The sequence below is a fragment of the Syngnathoides biaculeatus genome, chromosome 6 (genome assembly GCF_019802595.1).
Source record: "Syngnathoides biaculeatus isolate LvHL_M chromosome 6, ASM1980259v1, whole genome shotgun sequence".
NCBI classification, from domain to species: Eukaryota; Metazoa; Chordata; class Actinopteri; order Syngnathiformes; family Syngnathidae; genus Syngnathoides; species Syngnathoides biaculeatus.
The window spans coordinates 32955200-32977580 of record NC_084645.1 but is presented as its reverse complement, the minus strand read 5'-3'; the positions used below and the strand labels follow the sequence as shown (position 1 = coordinate 32977580).

At 42.6% G+C, this 22381-nt stretch overlaps 1 protein-coding gene across 3 annotated transcripts; it reads right to left on the bottom strand.

Annotated features, from left to right (window-relative positions):
• Positions 1 to 53: 53 nt before the first annotated feature.
• dapk2b (death-associated protein kinase 2b) lies at positions 54 to 22377 on the bottom strand. 3 transcript variants are annotated; one of them, XM_061823093.1, is made up of 12 exons: positions 22254 to 22377; positions 21751 to 21880; positions 12442 to 12663; positions 10391 to 10529; positions 8893 to 9022; positions 8770 to 8818; positions 8627 to 8653; positions 8397 to 8549; positions 8133 to 8178; positions 3349 to 3438; positions 3182 to 3262; positions 54 to 1249 (listed from the first exon to the last, which is right to left on the bottom strand). In XM_061823093.1, exons 1-12 carry the CDS (start codon positions 22333 to 22335, stop codon positions 1166 to 1168), a joined length of 1233 nt encoding a protein of 410 aa, XP_061679077.1. In that variant the 5' UTR covers positions 22336 to 22377; the 3' UTR covers positions 54 to 1165. The 3 variants fall into 3 exon arrangements, with proteins under 3 accessions (XP_061679077.1, XP_061679076.1, XP_061679074.1); XM_061823092.1 differs by lacking the exons at positions 54 to 1249; positions 3182 to 3262; positions 3349 to 3438 and adding an exon at positions 3468 to 4827 and having other exon boundaries at positions 22258 to 22351; XM_061823090.1 differs by lacking the exons at positions 54 to 1249; positions 3182 to 3262; positions 3349 to 3438 and adding an exon at positions 3471 to 4827.
• Positions 22378 to 22381: the final 4 nt, after the last annotated feature.

The following is a 22381-nucleotide window of genomic DNA, read 5'->3' as shown; positions in this document are numbered from 1 at the left end:
TTCAAAATTCCTATGATTTGTCACATAAATCTGTTTCAAATCAGAAGTGTCTGCACCTAGAATCCCGTGGCATTTTAAGTGTTTAATGCTGTTTGGAGAAAAAACTTTTCAGTCCATTTCTCGTTGAATTCACATTCCACCTTTCATCAAGCATGTATCACTTATAAGACATTAATGATGTTAGCAAACGATATCACATACACTCACAACAATGTCGAGGAGTTTACTGAACAACATTTCAATGAACAGTACATAGAAATAAACAAAGCAAACAGCAACGTTTGTTTAAAACAGGTAAGACGTTTTGCTGGTATTCATATTTACACTATAAAAACAAAAATAGCATTATGAGCTTGCAATGTGAAAAGTATTTTACATAAGTATATACTGTATTCATACACTTATGTTAGATTGCCATAAGCAAATTAAGTGATCAATAATCATCACCACCACTGTTCACAGAAATACTTGAATAATCAACATTTCAACACTAAAACTTTATAAACAAGACTATACAGAATATTCTGTGTATTTATAATGGCACATTAGTATTACATGAGTCTCACAGTCATATTTCATCCTTTTCTGAACACTTTTTTCTTCCTTCATGGGAAGAACCTACTGATTTGATTGCCTCATTGTAAGGCATTAAAGGTCCATTTTGAACCCATACTTAAAAAAATGAGCAAATATGGCTCAATACCCAATAAAGTGTCAATGGAACCACGCCCGACAAAAACAAAGCGAATTCCTCTGTCGTAAGGATGTTTTTAAGACTGCGTGTTATTAGCGGTGGTTGTCTACATCCTGTGATGACGATGTGAAGTAACACGGTCTCATCAGTTCCTGTCAACAACAATCCGGCTGTGTCGAGAATTAAAATCGCTTGTCATTTGAAAATGATGTGAAAAAGATGCCAGCAGATTACATGGGGAAGTTGGATCGCAGGGACGAATGAAGCATCTCAATCCATCCGTTCAAATAGATTGATAGATAGTTCTTGAGGAGGAGGAACAGCTGCATTGCGCTTGTGTGTGTGTGTGTGTATGTGGGGGGTGGGGGGGGTGGGGGGGACGGGCATGTTTGTGGCCTGCATGCATTTGTGCAGAGTGAGCATCTCGCAACAGGAATGTTGAGGACGGACCGATGTTTTAAAATGCTTCATTCAGGAAGTGCTGCTTCTCTTTCTGGTCCTGGGGCGCCTCTTCAAGATTTCCATTTCTTCTTCCTGGTCACTTTCGCAGTCCCGCTGATGGAAACACATTTACAGGAATAAAATTATTTTAATGCAAGAGTGCGATGAATTTGGAGTAGTCCAACATAAGGTGACCTAGGTAGCCAAGGTCAAACTCAAATCAAATCAAAGTACTTTTTTTTTTTTTTGCATTTTGCTTCTCTAGCCCCACCATCATTGAGATTTTACACCTTTTTTTTTTTGTCCCAGTGGCCTGTTTAAATGCAAGATCATTTTTGATTTTGAAAGATGTACAGAATGATTTGACCAAAATGTGGGGGGAGCCAGAAATTGAAAATCAGATCATATTTAAGATTCCTGACCAAAGTAAGCATCGTTGAGAAAGTCCGATGTCTTTAAAACAACTTTTTGTGAAACTGAGAACTATTACGTGGCTACTGATTAAAGAGCTGCCGTTTCTTACACATTTTTCCTCATAACAAATTTGCTTGAACGACCTTGAGTTATCATGTTAAATCCATCCATACATACAGTTCATTGGCCACTTATCCTCACAGGGGTCACAGAAGTGGTCGAGCCTATTCCAGCTGTCAACGGGCAGGAGGCAGGGTGCACCCTGAACTGTCATGTCATGTCATTATCCAAGCCACTTATCCTCACAAGGGTTGCGGGAAAGCTGGAGCCTATCCCAGCTAGCTTCAGGCGAAAGGCGGACTACACCCTGAACTGGTCGCCAGTCAGTCGCAGAGCAGATATCGACACCATGACTGAGCGGAAATCAATCCCACGCTGCCCGCACCAAAGGCAGGCGTGTGTACCACTACACCATCAGTGACTCACACCCTGAACTGGTTGCCACCCAGTCGCAAGGCACATGGAGACAGACAACAGACACACTCAAAATCACACCTAGGGGCAATTTAGAGTGTCCAATTAATGTTGCGTGTTTTGGGGATGTGGGAGAAAACCGGAGTACCCGGAGAAAACCCACGCTGGCACGGAGAGAACATGCAAACTCCACACAGGCGGGGCCGGGATTTCACCCGTGTCCTCAGAACTGTGAGGCCAATGCTTTATAGCTGCACCAGAGTGCCGCCTCATGTTAAATATTCATCACAATTATTTAAAAATGAAATTCGCATCTAAAACAAATACATTATTTTGTCATACATGTTGAAATTCTCTTTCACCTCAGCAGAATACCATTAAAATGATCTTTCAAAATCATGCCACTCTGGCTTCATCTAATCCCTGTAATCAATCCATCCATCCATTTTCTGAGCCGCTTATCCTCAAAAGGGTTTCAGGGAGTGCTGGAGCCTATCTCAGCTGTCAACAGGCTGGAGGCAGGGTACACCGTGAATTGGTTGGCAGCCAATCGCAGGGCACATGGAGACAAACAGTCGCACTCACGATCACACCTAGGGGGCAATTTAGAGTGCCCAATTAATGTTTTTACAAACAAATCATACATACAAATTCCACACAGGCGGGGCCGGGATCAAACCCTGGACCTCAGAACTGTGAGGCCAATGCTTTACAGCTGCTCTACCGTGCCACCTCCCTGTAATCTAAATGTTTTTATTATTTCAAAAGTCACTTGATCCAAGGGGAACCAGTCACGAGTGAGTGTAGAGACAGGAGGTGTTACTGATGAGATATTTATCATATGTTCACGTGGATCCCGTGCTCACGAGCTTTGCAGGGGGGGTCGTAGAAGCACTTTTTCATACTATTTTTGGGCACGCTGTTCAGTCCCGAAGGTATCGTTTTATCGAGGTTCTAGTCTGTCATGATGTCAGTGCATGAATTCTAATAATGCGATGCCCTAATAGTGTCATATTAAAGACTTCAAAAGTCAGATCAGGACAGGTGAAATGGAGAGACTCTTTCAACTTTGACAGGTTGTGCGAGATACCTCTGGATTTGAAATCATATCTGATATCTGGAGATAAGGGATAGTAAATAGATAAAAGTGATTCTTACCCCATCCTCCACTGACACTTTGTGCCCTTTCTTCATGATCCGTGTTAAGTGGTTGCACAGAGCGACAATCCTGAAAGAGAGCTGTAAAAAAAAAAAAAAAGAATCAATAAATGGCACAATTAATGATTTACTGCTGTTTGAACATTCAGTGTGCTTCCAAGCTTCACCTTCCACCTGCGCCTGGCGTACTGCCTCTTGAAGTTCTCCAAGTTGACCACTGACAACCGCTTGACCATAGCTTGTCGAGTATTGTGAGGCTACCGAGGAAAGAAATGACACAAGAACTAAAAATCCCATTTTTCATGCAGTTACTTTCAAATCCGATAAAGAGGCTGACCTAAAATGGAAACTGAGATACTTTGGATTGAACAATATGCAATGCAATGAACACAATTTTTTTTTAATTATTTAATTCAGGTATTTAATAACAGTGAATGTTTTAACATGCAAAAAAAAAGTTTAAAAAAAGTGCACATTGATGAAATTCGGAGCATTTGCAAAAAGAGAAGGATCATTCAAACATTGAATACATACATTTTTATATTTTTGGAGTTGTTCATAATATAGCCAATAAATAAATAAATAAATAAATAAATATAAATAAATAAATTCTTCCATAAAAAGTCCCCTTTTCATTAAAATCTTTAAAAATGAATATCATGTGAAAAGGCATATAAAGTGGCTTGGCACAGTAAAAACATGCAGCATTAAATCAGAAAATGGAATGAAAACTAAATCAAAATGTGTCATTTGAAGGCATTCCATTGCAAAGACTGGGTTTACTATCTTGAATTCAGAGCACGGTGGATCCATAAATAATTGATAACACAACCGTTTTCACTTGCCAAAATTAAAGAGCCATAAAAGTCAAACTAACATCAGTCGTCCTTGCTTGTTATATCTCCAAACTCCAAAAAATGAGACCTAACCTCTCGAGCTAAGAAAAGAAAAACTGTTTGGTGGCATGCCGTGTGAAACGCTTGCACTTGCTTTCATGAGCAATTCGTTACCTTCCAAAATTACGTTAAAACTAATCACATAAAAATGATTTTAAAAAGTCTCTCCTTATATTAAGTGGACTTGGTGGAGGATTGTTGGAGCTCCCCGTGGCTCAGCAGCTCCTTGAGCGCAGCGTCCAGACTGCTGCAGTTTGCTCCTTGTGGCCCCAGAGAGTTCATGACCTCCTGCAGCCACTTCAGCTCCGAGTTCATTTCCTGCGTCAGCGTGTCCATCTGACTCTGCCTGAGCTTGTACTTTTCACTGATGCTCTCCATGGTGGTGCCCACGGCAGTCAGGTCCTCCCTCAGCAGCTTCCTGGTGCCCTCTACTTTGCGATACTCATAGTGGACTTGGGAGAGTTGCCTCCTGGTACTTTCGTTTTCCTCTTTGTACCGGGCTTCCTTGTCAGTGCAAATGGCAAGCAATGCTTGTAGGTCACCTTGCAAGGTGTGGTGGGCCCCCGCCACCTGAGTCACCTCTGTGGCCATCAAACCAATATCCTCCACCATGCAGGCGAAACGTTCAAAGCTGGCATAAGTGTTGTTCTGGATCGTGTTGAAATGCGACTGGATGGTGTATTCCTTGAGACGCTCGTTCTTCAGCTGCTCGGCCTCCGGGGCGGCGCTCTCCGGCGTGCGCCCACAGGACTTCGGACACAAGGATGGAGGAACACTGAGTCAGAGGTTGGCTTACTGTTGGAGCTCAACAACACACGGAGTGGCGATTCTCAGCACACGTGGCTCTGTAGGATTAGTGTGTGATCCTACAGCAGAAGCCGCGGCAGGGAAGAGCGTCCACCGAGCTTTCCCGTTGTGTTACACACATTTGCACAACAACAACTAAAAAACAGCAATACCATGCACTTCGGCAAACAGTGTTGGAACAGATTAAGCGCCTTCTGTACAGCGCTCACCCGCTACAGTATATTACTGTTCACCAACAATGGCCTTGTTATGTCTCTGATTATTATTTTTTTTTTTTAGGTTTTTACAGTACAACAATCAAGTCCCAGTCCTCCCTGTGTGGAGTTTGCATCTTCTCCCCTTGCCGGCGTGGGTTTCCTCCGGGCATTTCGGTTCCCTCCCCCACACCCAAAAACATGCAACAATAAGTGGACACTAAATTGCCCCTAGGTGTGACTGTGAGTGCAGCTGTTTGTCTCGATGTGCCCTGCGATTGGCTGCCAACCAGTTTAGGGTGTACCCTGCCTCCTGCCCATTGACAGCTGGGATAGGCTCCAGCACTCGCCGTGACTCTTGTGAGGATAAGCGGCCAAGAAAATGGATGGATGGATGGACAATCAAGTCCTGAATTAGTTACACACCTTCAGTGTAGTATGAACTTGTACTGAAACATGCTTGACAGCACAGAAGTCTACTGGCAGAGATGCAGCGTAATTGAATAATAATAAGAGGTAGAAAATGTCCCCAACCCAACAAATTTCGATAAGTGAAGTTTCTTTCAGCCGCAGAGTTGTATGCTTGATTTATGTGTGTTTAATTTGAAACTGTTTGAAGGCTTATATTTGCCATAAAAAAATGGATACTTAATGACCATTAGCCCATCTATGGTGTTTAGTATTACAGTACAACATGCTATGCTATGCTATGCTATGCTATGCTATTGAACTCAGGTAGCAGGCACAAGTTAGACAAATTGATATGGTTTGCCTGAACATTTTGGCATTTAAATATACAGTGTTTAGTTATCTATTGATTCATGTTGTACTAAACTGCCAGGAAGCTATGGACTTCAGATACTCACTCCTCAAGGCCCGTGACACTGCCTTCAGGTCAGGTGACAGAACTCTTTACACCATGGCTCGGGCTGAAAAGGATCCACAACGCCAAAGACGAGTACAAGAGGAGGATAGAGTCCTAGTTTACCACCAACAGACCTCAGGAGGTGTGGCAGGTTCTACAGAGCCTCACAAAAATCAGAGGCTTTGATATGTTACCAAGAGACACAAACAAGTCATTGACAGAGGAGCTCAACAGCTTCTTAGCTCGCTTTGACTCATCCTAGCAACACTCAGCTGCTACAGGGGTCTCCCTACCCCCACCGGCTCCAATAACTCTCCACTTACTGTACAGCAGCACGATGTCAGCCGTGTTCTCCTGGCCGTGAACCCCAGGAAGGGTGCTGGGCCGGACGGAGTACCTGGCAAGTTGCCCAGAGCATGTGCCCACAAGCTGTCCAGCGGCTTCAGCAAGATCTTCAATCTCTCACTGGCCCAATCAGTTATTGCCACTTGTTTGACATCCATGGCAATCATTCCCATCCCCAAAAAGAACCCCTTAACTAGCCTCAATGACTACCACCCTATTGCTCTCACACCTGTCATCATGAAGTGCTTTGAGAGGCTGGTTCTCAAACACATCAAAGACTGCCCCCGTCTCCAACTTTGACTCCCACCTGTTGGCACAACGGGCAAATAGATCAAAAGAGGACGCCATTGGCATAGCTCTGCACACTATGGTGAGTCACCTGGAACAACCACAGAGCTACGTTGGGATGCTCTTTCCGGATTATAGCTCGGCCTTTAACACAATCATGCCAGGCATTCCGGTTACTAAAATGGACATCCCGGGTCTCCCTCCTCTGACATGCTCTTGGATCAAGGACTTTTTGACCAACAGACCCCAGACTGTGAGATTCATCTCCCACTTTTCCTGCACCTGCACACTGAGCGTCAGCTCACCATAGGGCTGCATGCTGATCCCCCTCCTGTACAATCTCTACACCTTAGACTGCAACCCAGTCCACAAAAACAATATCATCATCATATTCACTGATGACACAACATTGGTCAGGCTGATCTCGAAGGGAGACGGGGCACCCAACAGAGAGGAGGTCCAGAACCTCACAACCTGGTGCTCAGACAACGATCTGGCACCGAACACTATTAAAAACAAAGTAGATCATTGTGGACTTTGCGAGTAACAGAATTGAACCGGCTGCTTTCTTCATCAATGGCGAGTGTGGGGAGAGAGTCCGCACATTCAGGTTCCTGGGAATCCTGATCTCTGAGGACCCCTCTTGGACAGACAACATCTCAGGGGTCATCAAGAAGGTTCAACACTGTCTCCACTTCCTCCTCAGGAAAAACAACCTGGACACAAAGTTCCAGCCGTCCTTTTACCGCTAATCCATCGAGAGCCTGCTGAAAATACGGTGTCTCCATCTGTTAAGGAAGATGCACTGAGGCAGAGGAAGGCTTCAGAGGACAATTAAAGCAGCACAAAAGATCGGTGGCTACCCCCTCCACACCGGGGCAGACATTTACTCCTGTTGGTGCCTCAGAAGAGCTCGAATATTACTGAGGACACTACACAGCCTGGTTATCAACTGTTGGAGCTCCTGCCATCTGGAAGGTGGATAATAATATAATAATAGATTGACTATATTTGTGTTTCAACAAAAGACATTTTCTCCCACAAAAAAAAACTAACAATAGTTTGGCACTTTTTACCTTGTTTAATATATGTTATGGACCAAAGTGCGAACTGAATCTAATCAGTTTAGGTTTGTGAAATTTCTGTGCTGTCAATTTGAAAAAAATTATTTATTTATTTTTTTTTATTAAAGGGATGGAAATTTAAAACCTCTTGAAAAAAACAGATGAATCTATTGTGTGAAAAAAATAAACCAGCAGATAAAAAGATTATTTAAAAAGTGATGTACAAATCAAAACATCTATCAACACAATGATATATTTTGGTCACCTTAAATCAGAAGACCGAATTTTAACTATACCTCTTGCATTGAATTGAATCGAATACCATTTATTGTTATTCTCGATTGGCTCGCATTAGATTGTGCAGGTATACCTAATAAAGTGGTGCAAGGGTCCAATTACGTTGATGCACTTATGATGGATTAACCCAAATTGCATGCTGCCTTACATACACATGCACAGCATAAAACAAGCGCACACACACACTCATAGTACCTTAATCCAAGGGTGATTGAGGGCGTCTTGTATGTTCATCCGTTTCCTAAAACGGGATCAAAATTTCGGCTGAGTAAATACCCCCAAGCACAAGTGATGCAAACCCCCCTCCCCAAGGGTCATGCACATCTTAACATAACAACTTGGGTTACAATCCCTGAAGGTGCAATATGATGGGAAACACATGCGAAGCAATCAGAACTAAACGCCGAGATGTGAAACGATTTTATCGTGACATTTGTGGGAGGGGGGCGACCGTTCTACCTCGTGTCTTTCACCAGCAGCTCTCTGATGAAGCTTTTGGCCAGCTCGCTTGTCTTGCTAAAGAACTCCTCGTCAAAGTCGTAGCTCATGGCTGAGATGTTCCCTAACGTTTCCTGCTTTGTTTCGCCGAGGAACGGCGACGCGCCGCTCAAGCTGAAAAGAAAACACACCAACTGAGAACTTCACTGATCATCTCGTTTAGGTACATTAAAGTTTGTTATTCAACTTACAGTATATACGTGATGACTCCGATGCTCCTGTGAAAAGGCAGTACAAGGAAAGGTCACAGTACGCTAACCACAATCGCACTCTGCTAGTGCTAATGCTAAATGCTGCTAATTTACCAAATCATGAAGTAGAATTAAACATTTACCACATGTCTGCCTCCAACCCCAGCGGCTCATAGTTGACTATCTCTGGAGCTGGAAAACAAATAGCACGACCACATCACAAGTATTTCTTTTTATAGGAGCCATTACTAAATCAAACCACTCACCAACAAACTCAGGGGTTCCAAAAATGTTTTTAAAATCCGCTCCGGCTTCAATCTTGTGCGCTAATCCGAAGTCAATGACTTTGATGCGGGGAAGAGGAACGTTCCTGTCCAGTAGCATGATGTTTTCAGGCTGTGAACAACAAAACCAATTGAAATATTTGTCAACATCCTACTTTCCAGTTCTGGTAACAGCACACACATCTTGATAACGACAAAAAGTACCTTCTCGAAGGGACCTTTTAGCGAAAGCGTTAAGAAAAACAATGCAGTGGTTACTTTCATATTGACTACTGTTTAGTAATGCTTCATATATCTCACAGTGAAACAATAAAAAATTCTAAATTTCAATCCTGCGCAATTATTATTATTATTATTATTATTTGTATCTTAGCTTCCACAACACCTAAGGACACTGCCTGCATGGGTTTTCTCCGGGCACTTGGTTTTCTCCCACATCCCAAAAACATGCAACATTAATTGGACACTCTAAATTGCCCCAAGGTGTGATTGCGAGTGCGGCTGTTTGTCTCTATATGCCCTGCGATTGGCTGGCAACTAGTTCAGGGTGTCCCCCGCCTCCTGCCCGTTGAAACCTGGGATAGGCTCCAGCACCCTAGTGAGGATAAGCGGCTAAGAAAATGGATGGATGGATTCATATACAAAATAAAATAACATACATACATTTTACTACATTTCGTAGGCTATGAGCATTATTTGTGATGGCTGATTGATTTCGGAGGATCACATGCTGTTGTTCTATTGCCTCATTGTGAGCTTTACATGGAACATTTTTTTTATCATATTGGAAACTACCAAATATAGTCCCTTGCCTAAAAAGGATGAAAGTGTCGGTTTTGCGAGAAATACAAAAGCATCACTCTTTCATTGTGCATAGAAGATTAATTTGAAGGTTTCATGATTTGCTTTAATCTAGCTGGCAGTTTTCAAACTGGAAACTCCCTTTTGAAGTGGTAAAAAATGACAAATATTAAATGTTGATTGCTATCATTTACAGCAAAAGTGTTCATTTTTTTGTGAGTAATCCTTAAGAAGGATTTGAATGACTTTGTCGAGCTCAGGAAATAGAATTTTCTTCAACTGACGTTTTTTGAGCTGATCTTAAACAATTTCGGGAACATGGAGGCCGCATGTCTGAGCGCCTCGGGCTCGCAAATAACTAGACCCGTTTGCTCATAACTACCAAAGTAAAAGTGTGTGGCGTGAGGAGCCGCGGTTGCAGAATAACAGGACGGTCACTGTGAGGGTCTAGCGTGGGCGACGCTGCTCTGCAAAACAGATGAGATAACCTTGTGGTGTTTATATCTGAGAGTCTGGACCTCTGCCTCCGAAAACAGGAAGGAAGTGTGGTTCACAATAGCACGACAGTCCTTACATCAGCCCTATTTCACATTAGGCCCTGCTTTAGTCTCGATACAACAACAAGTTCACCCCCCCCCCCCTCCACATATCAGACAACGTATGTCAAAATTCAGTACACCTTTAGGTCAAAGTGTGCGATCCTCTTGGAGTGGAGGTACTGGACTCCATCCAGAATCTGTTTGATAAACTGAGTGGCCTCCTCTTCGCAAAGCGACTCCTTCCGAGCCAGGAAATCGAACAGCTCTCCGCCAGAAACGCTGTGACACAAACACACACTCAATGAATCACCCAGCAGGCCCTCAGACTTTATCTGAGTGAGTTCTCAGGGTTGGGATGCGCTCAATTAGAATGCCTGGGATAGTTCTGGCAACAACATTGCCCCCTTTATTTTTGTTTTTGCAGTGAGATTGAACAATGTATTGAATAGAAATCAACGGAAAGCTCAACATACAAAGTGTTCTTTCAGCAGCCGGCAACGTGCCAGCAAAGGCACGTTGAAAACACGACGGAGTTAGTGACGCACTCCGTCACGTCACGTGGCCGACAAAAGCCGTCAGATGCTAAACTGAGCGTTCACAGTTAGTTTCTAATCGGGTCTTCCGCGTTCCCGGGAAGCGACGGGAGCCAGACGGGGGCCCCTCTTCACTGAGGGCTCTATTCAAAATCCGCATTATTGATTCTGTGGCAGCCTTTGGGGCACGGGAATGAGAGCAAACGACAAACAAGGACACAGAAACTCACTGACCAAACTGACAACACGGCATGTCACGAAAATGTCAAAGTACAGTTTGAGTTGGCTTTAACAAGTGAGTTTGACCAGATCGCCGATACCAGTACTTTGGCTTTTCCCCAAATTCCAAAACATGCAACGTGCGTGAACAATACATACATTTGAATAATGTAGGAAAACATAATTAACACAAACAACATTTTATCATATCATATTACTGCATAAAATAGTTTCTTACAGCTAACAAAAACACAAATTTTAACATTAAAAAAAGATTATTTAATAGGTATTTATTCAGAATCACTTGGAGCTGGAGCCCATTTAAACTGTTATCAGGCAAAAGTGAGACGAAACCCTGGACGGGGCACCAGGCTATCGCAGCCTCGGAGACGTGGACAAACTTTAATCCACACTCACGTTTCCACTGTCAATTATTGGGAAGTGAACCCACGCTGCCTGCACACAAGTCTGGCGAGTGAATCGCGACATCGTCAGCGAGAGTCCTTTGGAACTGGTGTCGCAAAACATTGTCGCAGAGCCGAGCTGAGGTTGCGCTATATGACATCCGATTTGCTGGAAAGTAAGAAATAAAAATTGCAGTTTTCCGATAAATCGCACGTGATAGCTGAGAGATGCTAACATCAAAGTTCAATTGCCCCCAAAATAAATTAATTGAGGACTGAAGACAATTACTGTAAACAATTGGTCTCCAAACCCCATTCCGGAGACCGGTACCGGGCTGTGATGCATTTGTTACCATGCTGCAGAGAAAGAATTACAAATATATGTAATTTGTTGTATTACGACTCATGTGTCAATGTGTCTAATTCTGAAAATTGACCAGCTCTTCTCCGCTGCAACAAGTGCATCAGGACTGTACAGAATGCTTCAGTTTCCGGTCGCAGCCGACTGAAACACTTCTGTTTCCAGTTCGATTGGGATAGCCAACGGTGGCAGAGCTCAGATCACAAAATCATCTAATAAGCTAATTCGATTCATTATGTTTCATGAAAAGATTTCTTCTTTTCAATTAGACATTCAAGGATGAAACAACACTACATCAAGAATTGTACTTAAAATACGGCTTTATCGCAACAGCTAACGTTCACGCACCAAGTAAGGTTGTGATACAGTCGTAGGTTTATGCCAGACACAGGCAGAACTACTTTTACAGAGTTAAAAGTCTACTCTCACTGAGGAACTACGGAACTGCGGTCAGCTCCGGTTGACTACAACAACTCCGACCCCCACTCCTGTATAGCGCACACACACCACAAACAGTGAAGGAGGAACCAAGGCAAGCGTAGAACTGTCTCAAAGCACATTACACTTGAATAATGTTAGTGTAAGTGCTCGTCTCACAGTACTGCACTACCAGGCTGAAATAAGACAAGAAAAATGAGTATTTGGAGCTACACCGTTGCGTGTTGTGGACTCACAGCTCAAGGACGAGTACCACGTCCGTGCGGTTCTCGTAGACGTCGTGAAGGGTCACCACGTTGGGATGCTGGAGCTGCTGCAGGATGTCCACCTCCCTCTCGATCTCCTCGCGCCTCACCCCGCGTCTGCTGGCCCGACTCTGGCGTTTCTTCACGAATTTGGCGGCATACTCGAGGCCCGTGCTCTTCTCCCTGCAACGCCTGACCACGGCAAACTGACCGCTGCAGACACAAAATAATTAAAGTTGGCGGCCTTTTCTGCTGAGCTAAACATTATCAGAAGTATTGATGCACGGTACATTTACAAGCTAAATTGAAACATTTGTTCCACTAAGTTGTATTTATCCCCAATACTCTGTTCAAATCTGCTGGGCCTTGGATGACATCGCTTTTTTCAGTCCTTGGATTGGTAGGCCAAAGGAAAACTTGTTACAGCCAACTTTACGAGCAAAATACATCTTCAGAGATCTGCACACATAAATAAACTCAATAATCAGAATCTCTGGTATGATGTATTTTATTTTAATTTTGGGGTTTTTTGTCAAGTTTTCACTGTTTTGTCCTCAATGTGTCAATCGTGATGGACCAGTCGACCGCGAGGTAGTTTTGGTTGATCGGGTGATGGTGTGTGTGTCCCCCCCCAAAAAAAAAGGATGTCAGCCTATCATTCATCTCATCGCTTGATTCAGGTGTGGCAGATACATTGATTGCACGCACATAAAAGTGCGTTTTAGCAAGCTGGCCTCCTATTTATGGTCTCCCTTTTGCTTTCTCCACCGCAGTCGTGCCCCCCCTCACCTCTAGATCACGAGAGGATGGCTGCTTGAAAAGTAGATCTTGGGGTGAAAAAGTCTGGGCACCCCTGGTTTTAAGCTTTCAAATCTCACACAGCTGTCCGTTCTGGTGTTCCTCAATGTTCTTTTCTAGGGCCCTTTCTGTTTATCAATTTATCTATTGCATAGGGGACTGTTAATATAAAATTAATTGGCACTGTCACGCAGATGACACCCAGATCTACCTCTCCACAAAACCGCCTGACCCACCCCTAACCCACCTCCTTTTCTGATTGGCTTCAGGAAATTAAATCCTGGTGTTCAGCTAAATTTCTCACACTACTCAGTAATGAAACATTTTTTTCCCTCACTGGCACCAGATCCATCTCGGCAAAACCTGACAGTGTTACCATCACCATTGACAAGTCCACGATTTCACCCTGGCCTCAGATTTAGAGTCTGGGTGTCTTTCTTGACAACACGCACATAATATTTTATTATTATTGTTATTATTCTGATTAGTAGCATTGTTATTATAAGATAAACATTGATTTTGAAGGGCTGTATGTGTCACAGTTGCATGTTAGTTACATTGCGGTTTTCTATCGTATTATTGGTTTTTACAATTCGGACGTGATACTTGTGACAATAAGAGGTGTATTAAATTGTGTATGCTTCCAGACTCCTCACTGAAGAGCCAGGTGAGAAATGAAGAGTCCGGCACTAATTAACTAAAAACACGGTCCCCTGAGGAACTTGATCATGCAATCTTCAAGTGTCAACAGGATATAGCTGCGAGTGATGGCAAACGCCTGGAAGGAAGTCATGAGTGAAATATTGCAGTATGAGCCATCACTTCCTGTTTGAGAACAATCACTACAAGCTGCATGGTGTCCTCCCACTTGACAAAACTCCCGGCCAAGTCAAACAATCCTCGTCCTAAAGCTTTCACAACGCAGCAGGGATGGTCTTTCACTGGGTTAGGTTTCACAATTCTGTCACCATTTAAATGTACAGCATGTGGCAAGTTTCCTTGACTCGAGTCGATGGGGCAACGTTTGCGATCATAAACTTGACTGAGCTCGCAAACACTCCTTTGTGATCAATTTCCTGCAGGGTTAGAGCTGACCGGATAGTCCTCCCTTGATTAGTAGGAGGCAAAGTCGTGGTATATGGATTTGCGCAAGTACGATGTCCAACTTGGGTGACGTTACAGTTTTCCTAGTTAGAAGTTAGCAATTTCGAACTCACCGGTAAATTGTGATGCAGAAATATTGTAGTGTAGCGTTTGCAGATGAACTAATCATTTTTGGCTGCCATTCCAAAAGTGTAGTGGGCAAGAATATCTCGTGGTATCATTCATGCCCACCCCCTGTATTTGTCTATAGGCCACAAAGGACTGAGCTCCTGAAATTTTACCTAGCAACAAGTGCTGCAACAATTATGGGACAAGACCACAATAAGTATTTGAACAATTTCATTTGACGGGCGGTTGCTCCAGACTACTGAACAGCAATATAAATATGAATATATCGGATAACAAGGCCCTGTCCACGATACTGTACCAGTGTGCCTAGGAGAGGTTATCCTCTCTGTGTCCTCTGTTATTGTGGTTATCAACGTCAAGAGCTAAGAATAACACCCTGTGCAGCTGTCATCTCTTCACGACTGCAGCATAGAAGAAGAACGTCATCCGAGCTGGGAGAATGAATGCAAAAGAGGAAACGGTACAGCAACTCATGTAAAAGTGGTAGATTCAAAGCAAATGTTTTAATTGGTGGAACCCGCATCAACCTCAGAAACTCTTCTTCAATACTTTGGCACGTGTGGTGTGTACCCTAATTTCCCGCCTACAAGCCGCGACTTTTATTTATGTTTATGCGGTGATGCGGCTAATTCGTGCATTTTTTTCCTAACGGCCGCAAGGGGGCCACTCGAGAGGAAAAGGTAAGAGTGAGAACGGAATATATGTGCCGAGGAAGGGACTTTTACCGGCCATGTTAGCGCTACGCTAGCGTTAGCATTGTGCTACTATTTTGCTGTGGTGTTACTGCAGTCTCTCAGTGATTTTTACCGATAAGTTTTTTTTTAACCGGCCTTGTCAGCGCTGCGCTAGCGTTAGCGCTGCGCTGGCGTTAGTGCCGCGCTAGCATTAGCGTTAGCATTAAACCCTTTCTTTGTTAATATCTCGTGTTTCAATGTGGGTTTCAATGTGGGCACTTGCGGCTTTTACACAGCTGCGGCGTATGTCTGTACCAAATTGTATTTCCTTGACAAATGTACTGGGTGAGGCTTACAACCAAGTGCGCTCTGTAGGCCGGGAATTACGGTATATGGCACATCCTTGTCAGTCGCCGTTTGCACTTTAAACAAATGTGTGAGCAAGTGAGAAAATTCACACTGAACAGTTCGCGGAGGTGAAGGGAAAAATGCTAACTTTTAACCCAGTCTTCAAATAACTTCATGATAAGACGCACATAGAAGTGTAATTTTTTTTTTTTGTCCACCCCTGAATTTGTGCAACAACACCCCACAGAACAAGTTAACCAACCGTCGCAATTGAGAACTGGATTTGATTTCTATCATTTGCTCAGTGTCAGGCCAGCAAAGACGAAGCCACGATCAGATTCCACGTGAGTGACGTTGCTTTAGTGGATGACGGATGGAAGGAAAAGGATTAGGATGTAGAATCCAGTCGATAAGTTTTCTTCTTCTAAATGCAGAAGGGGATAAATGAAAGAATGCGAATTCCGGAATACTCCCTCTTCTTGTTCTATTCACAGGACCTTTTTGCCCCTGACACAGACTGAAAAATAGACACAGTTCAAGCCAAAATGTAAGTCAGTTGTCAAATGAATCTTGAAAAAAAAAATTCTAAAGTGCCAGGGGTTGGTTTTGTCACGTAGCGTATTTGTCAGAACAGCAAAGAAAAGAGGAAGCTCTCTTAACATGACGGTGGCCTGAATGTGAGTCAGGTTATTGTTACCGTAAAGTATACAGTAAAAGAGGAGGGGAACGAGAACGATGTGACGCCACGAGCGCCGTTCCACAGTGGGCCCGGCTGGCCCGCCGCCGTTCTTAACCCTAAACCGGGCCGCTGGGACAGAAAGTGGCACCACATCCAACAGCTGAAGGTCATTATCCGGAGCCAAGATCGGAGGAATGCTTAGACAAGCGGCGACGGCCTAAAAGTTAAGCACATTTCTGAGCCGAGCGACCTCGGGTGGGTCACATGACGCACATTTATTCAAAATTGACGACTCATGAACTGTATGACTCAAACGTGGCAAGATCATCAAAGAGAGGCCCGGATTCCTAATGCGTGACTCCGTCATGGAAGTTTTCAGTTATTGCTTGCACAGTTAGTAGACTAAGGAAGGGTTATGATGCTGCTTCTGTTATTAATATTAACCCTAATACCATAATTATTTACATTCTATGTATGATTTTTTTTTAAATGCAGTAAAATCTAATTTCAACTTTCCAAATATTTGTTTAATTTATTTGAGTTGTTTTGGGGAAGATCATATTTTTCTTATTCAGTATATTTAAAGTTGTATACAATTTATTATTTATTGTTATTACATTTTATTTTTGAAATTTGTAAAGATAACTTTCTTCTAATACTCTTTTCTTTTTCCCCCTTATTTCATTTTGGTCCAAATCTAGAAATTGTACTCATTTTTATTGTTTAAAGTGGCATAAAATTTATAATTTTTTGTTTAATGCCATTAGATGCTTTTTCAACTCTGTAACAAGAACATTTTGTGAATATTTCTGTTGATTTTTTTTTTATTTAAATGTGGTTTGTATTCAGGAATAGTATTATTTTTTAAATTTATAATTTAAAGTCATCAACAATTTAATGTGTCCTGTTATTTATTGTCATTAGACTTTTTTTCAATTTTGTAAAAAAACGCTTTCCGAATATTATTAAAAATATTATTATAAATGTATTTTTTAAGTTTGGTCATATCTGGCATTACCATTTATTTACTAATACCTTTTTTTAAAAAAATTTCTTTCATTTACAACATTTTCCATATTTTTCTGTGAATGATAAACTTTACTCTACTGAATGCGGTTTCAGTCTCTTTCTGAAATATCCTTTTTGCAAAGACCTGTGATTGGCTGGCGACCAGTTCCGGGTGTACCCCACCCCAGCAAGGGATGGGTTCCCGTACACCCGCAAGGCTTGCGAGGAGAAGCGGTCCATAAAATTGATGGATGGATGGATTTTTGTCAAGGATGAAGTTTTTCCATTTCATTTATTGTTTTAAAGAAGGTCAACCACCTCGGTTTGACTAAGAGGTCATTCAGGCGTCTGCCGGGAATGACGACCGTGTGAGCATCTGCTGACAGTTAAGGGAGGGCCTCCGTCAAGCTGGAGCTGAGGAATGAGCAAAAGGTCAGCACGGAGTTCCCTCAATCAGCCTGCAGTTAGTAAACACATTCCTCATGCAGCAGGACCCACTCCTAAACGGACTAGTACGTGTGGAAGGGTTCTGGATGACCCCTCAATATGCTTTGAATCCCTCTCATGTTTACCATTTGTTTGTCACGTCTCTCTACTTTAACATATCCGGTTTGGCCTCGCAGCCTGCAGCCTATGGAAAGACTTCTTGAAGAGCGAAAAACATTTGCCTTGGCTGCAATTTACAAATAGCTGCCTTGTTTACTTTGGTCAGGAAGTACGCAAGGAGTCAGCTCAAAGTCATAAAGTACATCGACACATTTGTTTTTACAATCTGTCAATGCATTGTCTGTAAAAGCAGAACTTTTATATTGTATTTACAGCCAGCAGTCGCAGCATTAGAAACAATTTAAATGATAGCAATGCTGTGTCACATTGTTACATAGAGTGATGCCTTCAACGCCCTGGGACCCCAAATAGAAGTAGTGGAGCAAAGAACTGATGGAGTATTTAAAACAAATGTATAACTTTGCCTTAATGTCTGCTAGCTTATTGATAACACATTATCATGAAAATCTCCATAGACGGACTAAATATCGGTCATCTTCAGTGCCAAAGTTTTTACCCTCCTCTCAAATTCTTGTTTTTTTTTTGGCATAGTTTCCCCACTTTAATGTTTAAAATCGTCATCAAATGTAAATAGACAACGATAACCAAAGTAAACAAATCCATTTTTAAATGGTGGTTTTATTAAAAAAAAAAGGAAGATAATTATTGAAAGCTCGCTGGTTCTGTGTAAAAACATAATTGTCCCTTGTAAGATCATGAATTAACTGTGGTTGATGACATTCTTTGGAACGCTGAGTTTATTTGCAATGACTAAATTCAACCCTGATTCCCTTTCAATTTAGAAATAACTCGAACTTGTTTGAAAAAAATCAAATTGGCCACAAAATCTCAAAAAGCAGCAACCAAATCCCACAATGCAAATAAATCCAAGGAAAGATGAAAAATCAAGTTTTTGATGTCTATGAGTCTGGAAACGGTTACAAAGCCATTGAGGACTCCATCAAACCATGGTGATAGCCACTATTCACAATTGGATAAAGCATGGAACAGTGGTGAACCTTCCTAGGAGTGTCTGGTCTACAAACATCAACCAAAGAGCACATCAGCAACTAATCTGAGAAATCACAAAGGAACCCAGGACAACATTTAAAGGCTTATATATTATTATATTCTATGTACTGACAAGACAAAAGTTGAACTTTCTGGAAGGTGTGCATCTGTGGACATCTGGCGTAAATGGAACATAGCATTTCTGATAAATACCAACGATAATAGTAATGTGACGGTTTGTGAGTGCTTGGTCCTTCGGGACCTGAATGACTTGCTATGATTTATGGAACCGTGAATTCTGCTCTACACCAGAAAATCCTGAATCCTGGCCATCAGTTTGTGACTTCAAGCTGAAGGCCACTTGGGTTCTGGAGCAGGACATGAATCCAAAACACCCCAGTGGCCTAGTCAAGACTTGACTTGAATCAAGACAACAATCTGACTGAAAGTTGATAGCATAAATCCATTCATCCATTATCCAAGCCGTTTATCCACACAAGGGTCACGGGAAAGCTGGAGCCTATCCTAGCTAGCCTCGGGCGGAAGGCAGACTACACCCTGAACTTGTCGCAGGGGAGATATCAACACCATCACTGAGCAGGAATCAATCCCACACTGCCTGCGCCAAAGTCAGGCGTGTGTGCCACTACACCATTCAGTGACCCGAAATGTGATGGCATGACCCTGAAAAAGGTTGCTCATGCTTGAAAACCCTCCATTGGATCGAAACATCGCCACAGAAATGTGAAAAAGTCAATTATTGCCAATTATCCATCCATTTTCTTTGCCGTGTAGCCTCACGAGGATCGCGGGAGTGGTGGAGCCAACCCCAGCTGTCAACGGGCAGAAGGCAGGGCACACCCTGAACTGGATGTCAGCCAATCGCAGGGCACATGGAGACAGACAATAGTCGCACAAACAATCACACCTACGGCAACTCTAAAGTGTCCAATTAATGTTTTTGGGATGTGGGAGTAAACCAGAGTGTCTGGAGAAAACCTACGCAGGCACGGTGAGAACATGCAAACACCACAGCGGGAGGGCCAGGATTGAACCCTGAACCAATGCTTTACAGCTGCTCCACCATGTTGCCCCTTTTCGCTCAAAGATAATTAAAAAAAGAAAAAAAGCACATTCACCATCTGAAGAAATGTGAATATTACCCCAAGAAGCAAAATGATTCAAGAACTTTACAACACGTGAGCATATCTGCAAACCAAAGCTGTCCCCTCATCTTCAATTTGATCAAAAAAAGGGACACAGCAACTCATGAATACAAACCTGCTGGCCATCACTACAATGTAGCGGACCCCCGAAAATTGAATGGTTTGACACTCAAACAGGTTCCAGAATTCAATCAAAAACAAGAAAAGGAGGATAAAGTGATCATATACACACATATAGACAATAGTGGCCAATTCCAGCACTCCTCTATTCGTACATCCAAACACAACACCTATTTTTATTCATTTTTTAATTTTCCAGTTAGTCCAGTGTGTTAAGGTGTGGCAATAGATGGCAAACATTGGGTCAAAATGAATATTTGGACAAGAGTGCAACGCCGAAAGGCTTTTCCTCTCCCTCCCAGTCGGTCTGTCAGCAGACAAGATTTCTGTCAGCGCTAAACTGCCCCGCAGTTGTCCTCGCATGCCGGTTTCCTCATGTGCCACTACTCTTCGGTCTGGCGGCTCTGCCCGAGTCTCATTCAGCACGAGGATCCTCCACCCCGAGGTGGAGCTCATTCACACACAGACGGGGCTCATCAAATCGGGACTTGTTTCACTTTTGCCCTTAAGGCCTGGTGTCACGTACGCACGGGAAACACTCCCCTATTTTGACAGACCGGCTGCTCTCTCTCTCACACACACACACACCACACACACACACACACACACACAGGTATCCAGAAACTGACATTTACCCTCATACATACTCACTCTCACACTCGCATTTCCACGATCATACAGACATGCTCCTTTCACCTTTCCGCTCTCACACATACAACCATTTTGCGTTCTTATCATCATCATGGCTATTAGGATTCTTGTTTGAAAACTCATCTTTTTTCTCATGCTTTTTAGAATATATATACTTTCTCATCATATTACTTGCACTGTATGCGGTTTTAACTGTCTTTTTTTTTTATATTTTGTTTGTCATTTTTATTGTTTTTATCCTGTTTTAAATGTTTTATCTGTTTGTTTTCAAATGCCTTTAACCATCTCTGGACCAAATAAAATTTTGCGGAGACAAAAATCTGATACTTTCAGAAAATGAAACTCTGGACTTACAATTTTCGATTATATTAAACCTGTCGCAAATTTGCGACCCCTGCCCGGGAAGGGTTAATCATGCAAAAAGCACAATGAGTTATCTCGTGTATGAAATGCGTTATACAAATAAATTTGCTTTACTTTGTTTTCTGTGTAGTTTGAAGTAACTCTGCCGATGCATTCGCTCTCAATTTGACCCTAAAAATGAAACAGCTTGAGCGAACACCAGTGAAAAATCTGAAAATGGGCTGTTTAAATATATACCCCTGCTAAAAATTTTTGATAGAACATTTCTAAAGAACTGTAAAACTTTAGGACCCAAGTCCTATAGAATTTCTACAGAAATTCTATTGTTCTGTAGAATTTCTATAGAAAAATCACAGTCAAAGTTCTATGGAACACGTTGTTCTGTACAAATATAGAAGATTTTTAGCAGGGACATTCGGCCAATTTCTAACAAAGAATCGAAGTTTGAGGAGCAAATTTCTGAATGATTTCTGTACAAATTTTCCACTTAAAATGGCAGAAAATGAACGAATCCTTATCTGATTCTTATGAACTGGGGGTCATTTTTTTTTTCATGCAACATGATCTATTTTGGTCATTTGAAAATTACAGCAACATACCACCCGTTGCTCTCCCTCTCTCTCACACATACATGCAAGGCAGCAGCAGCAGCAAGTGTTTGAAAGGCTGACGAAGAGGAATCGAACGGCTTCAGTGCACTGACCTTCCCAATTCCTCCCCTATGTCATAGAAGTCCTCCATTGCCTGCTGCTTGAAAAGCGCCATGCCAGGTGTCCTCATTGATATGGATGAATCTCCAGCACACCGCGTGCACGTCACTAAATCCACTTTCCCTGCACACACACGCACACACAGAGGAGTGACTGCTGTTGGTCTCGCAGAGTGCAGGTCTCAGCTTGCTGCAAGCAGCATTCCATCTCGGAGCCGGACCCACTTTCCCTTCATCGAAGGAAGAAATACTCCTGCAATAAAAACGCCTCTCTCATTTAAGACCGAAAGCGCATCCAACTCGTGGTCCAGCGTGGTCGGCGTAACAGTGTTTAAGGGGTCGGGAATGTAACAGGATTATGAAGCATAAAAGCAGCTTTGGGGATAATGAGGGCAAGTTAGGCAAAGTTCTGCCCCTGTTGGGACAATATTTGCTTTGTAAATATAGGGCGAAAGCGCATTGTGGGTGTTAGAGAGCTGATAAGGTTCTAAAAGTACCTGCCCTGCCTCGATGAGATGCAGAGGCTGCTCCGGTGTCCTCAATGAAACAAAACCAAAAAAAAAAAAAGTGTCGCGGCATGACAGCAACATCCCACTTTAGTACCACCTCAAGTCCCTCCCACTCT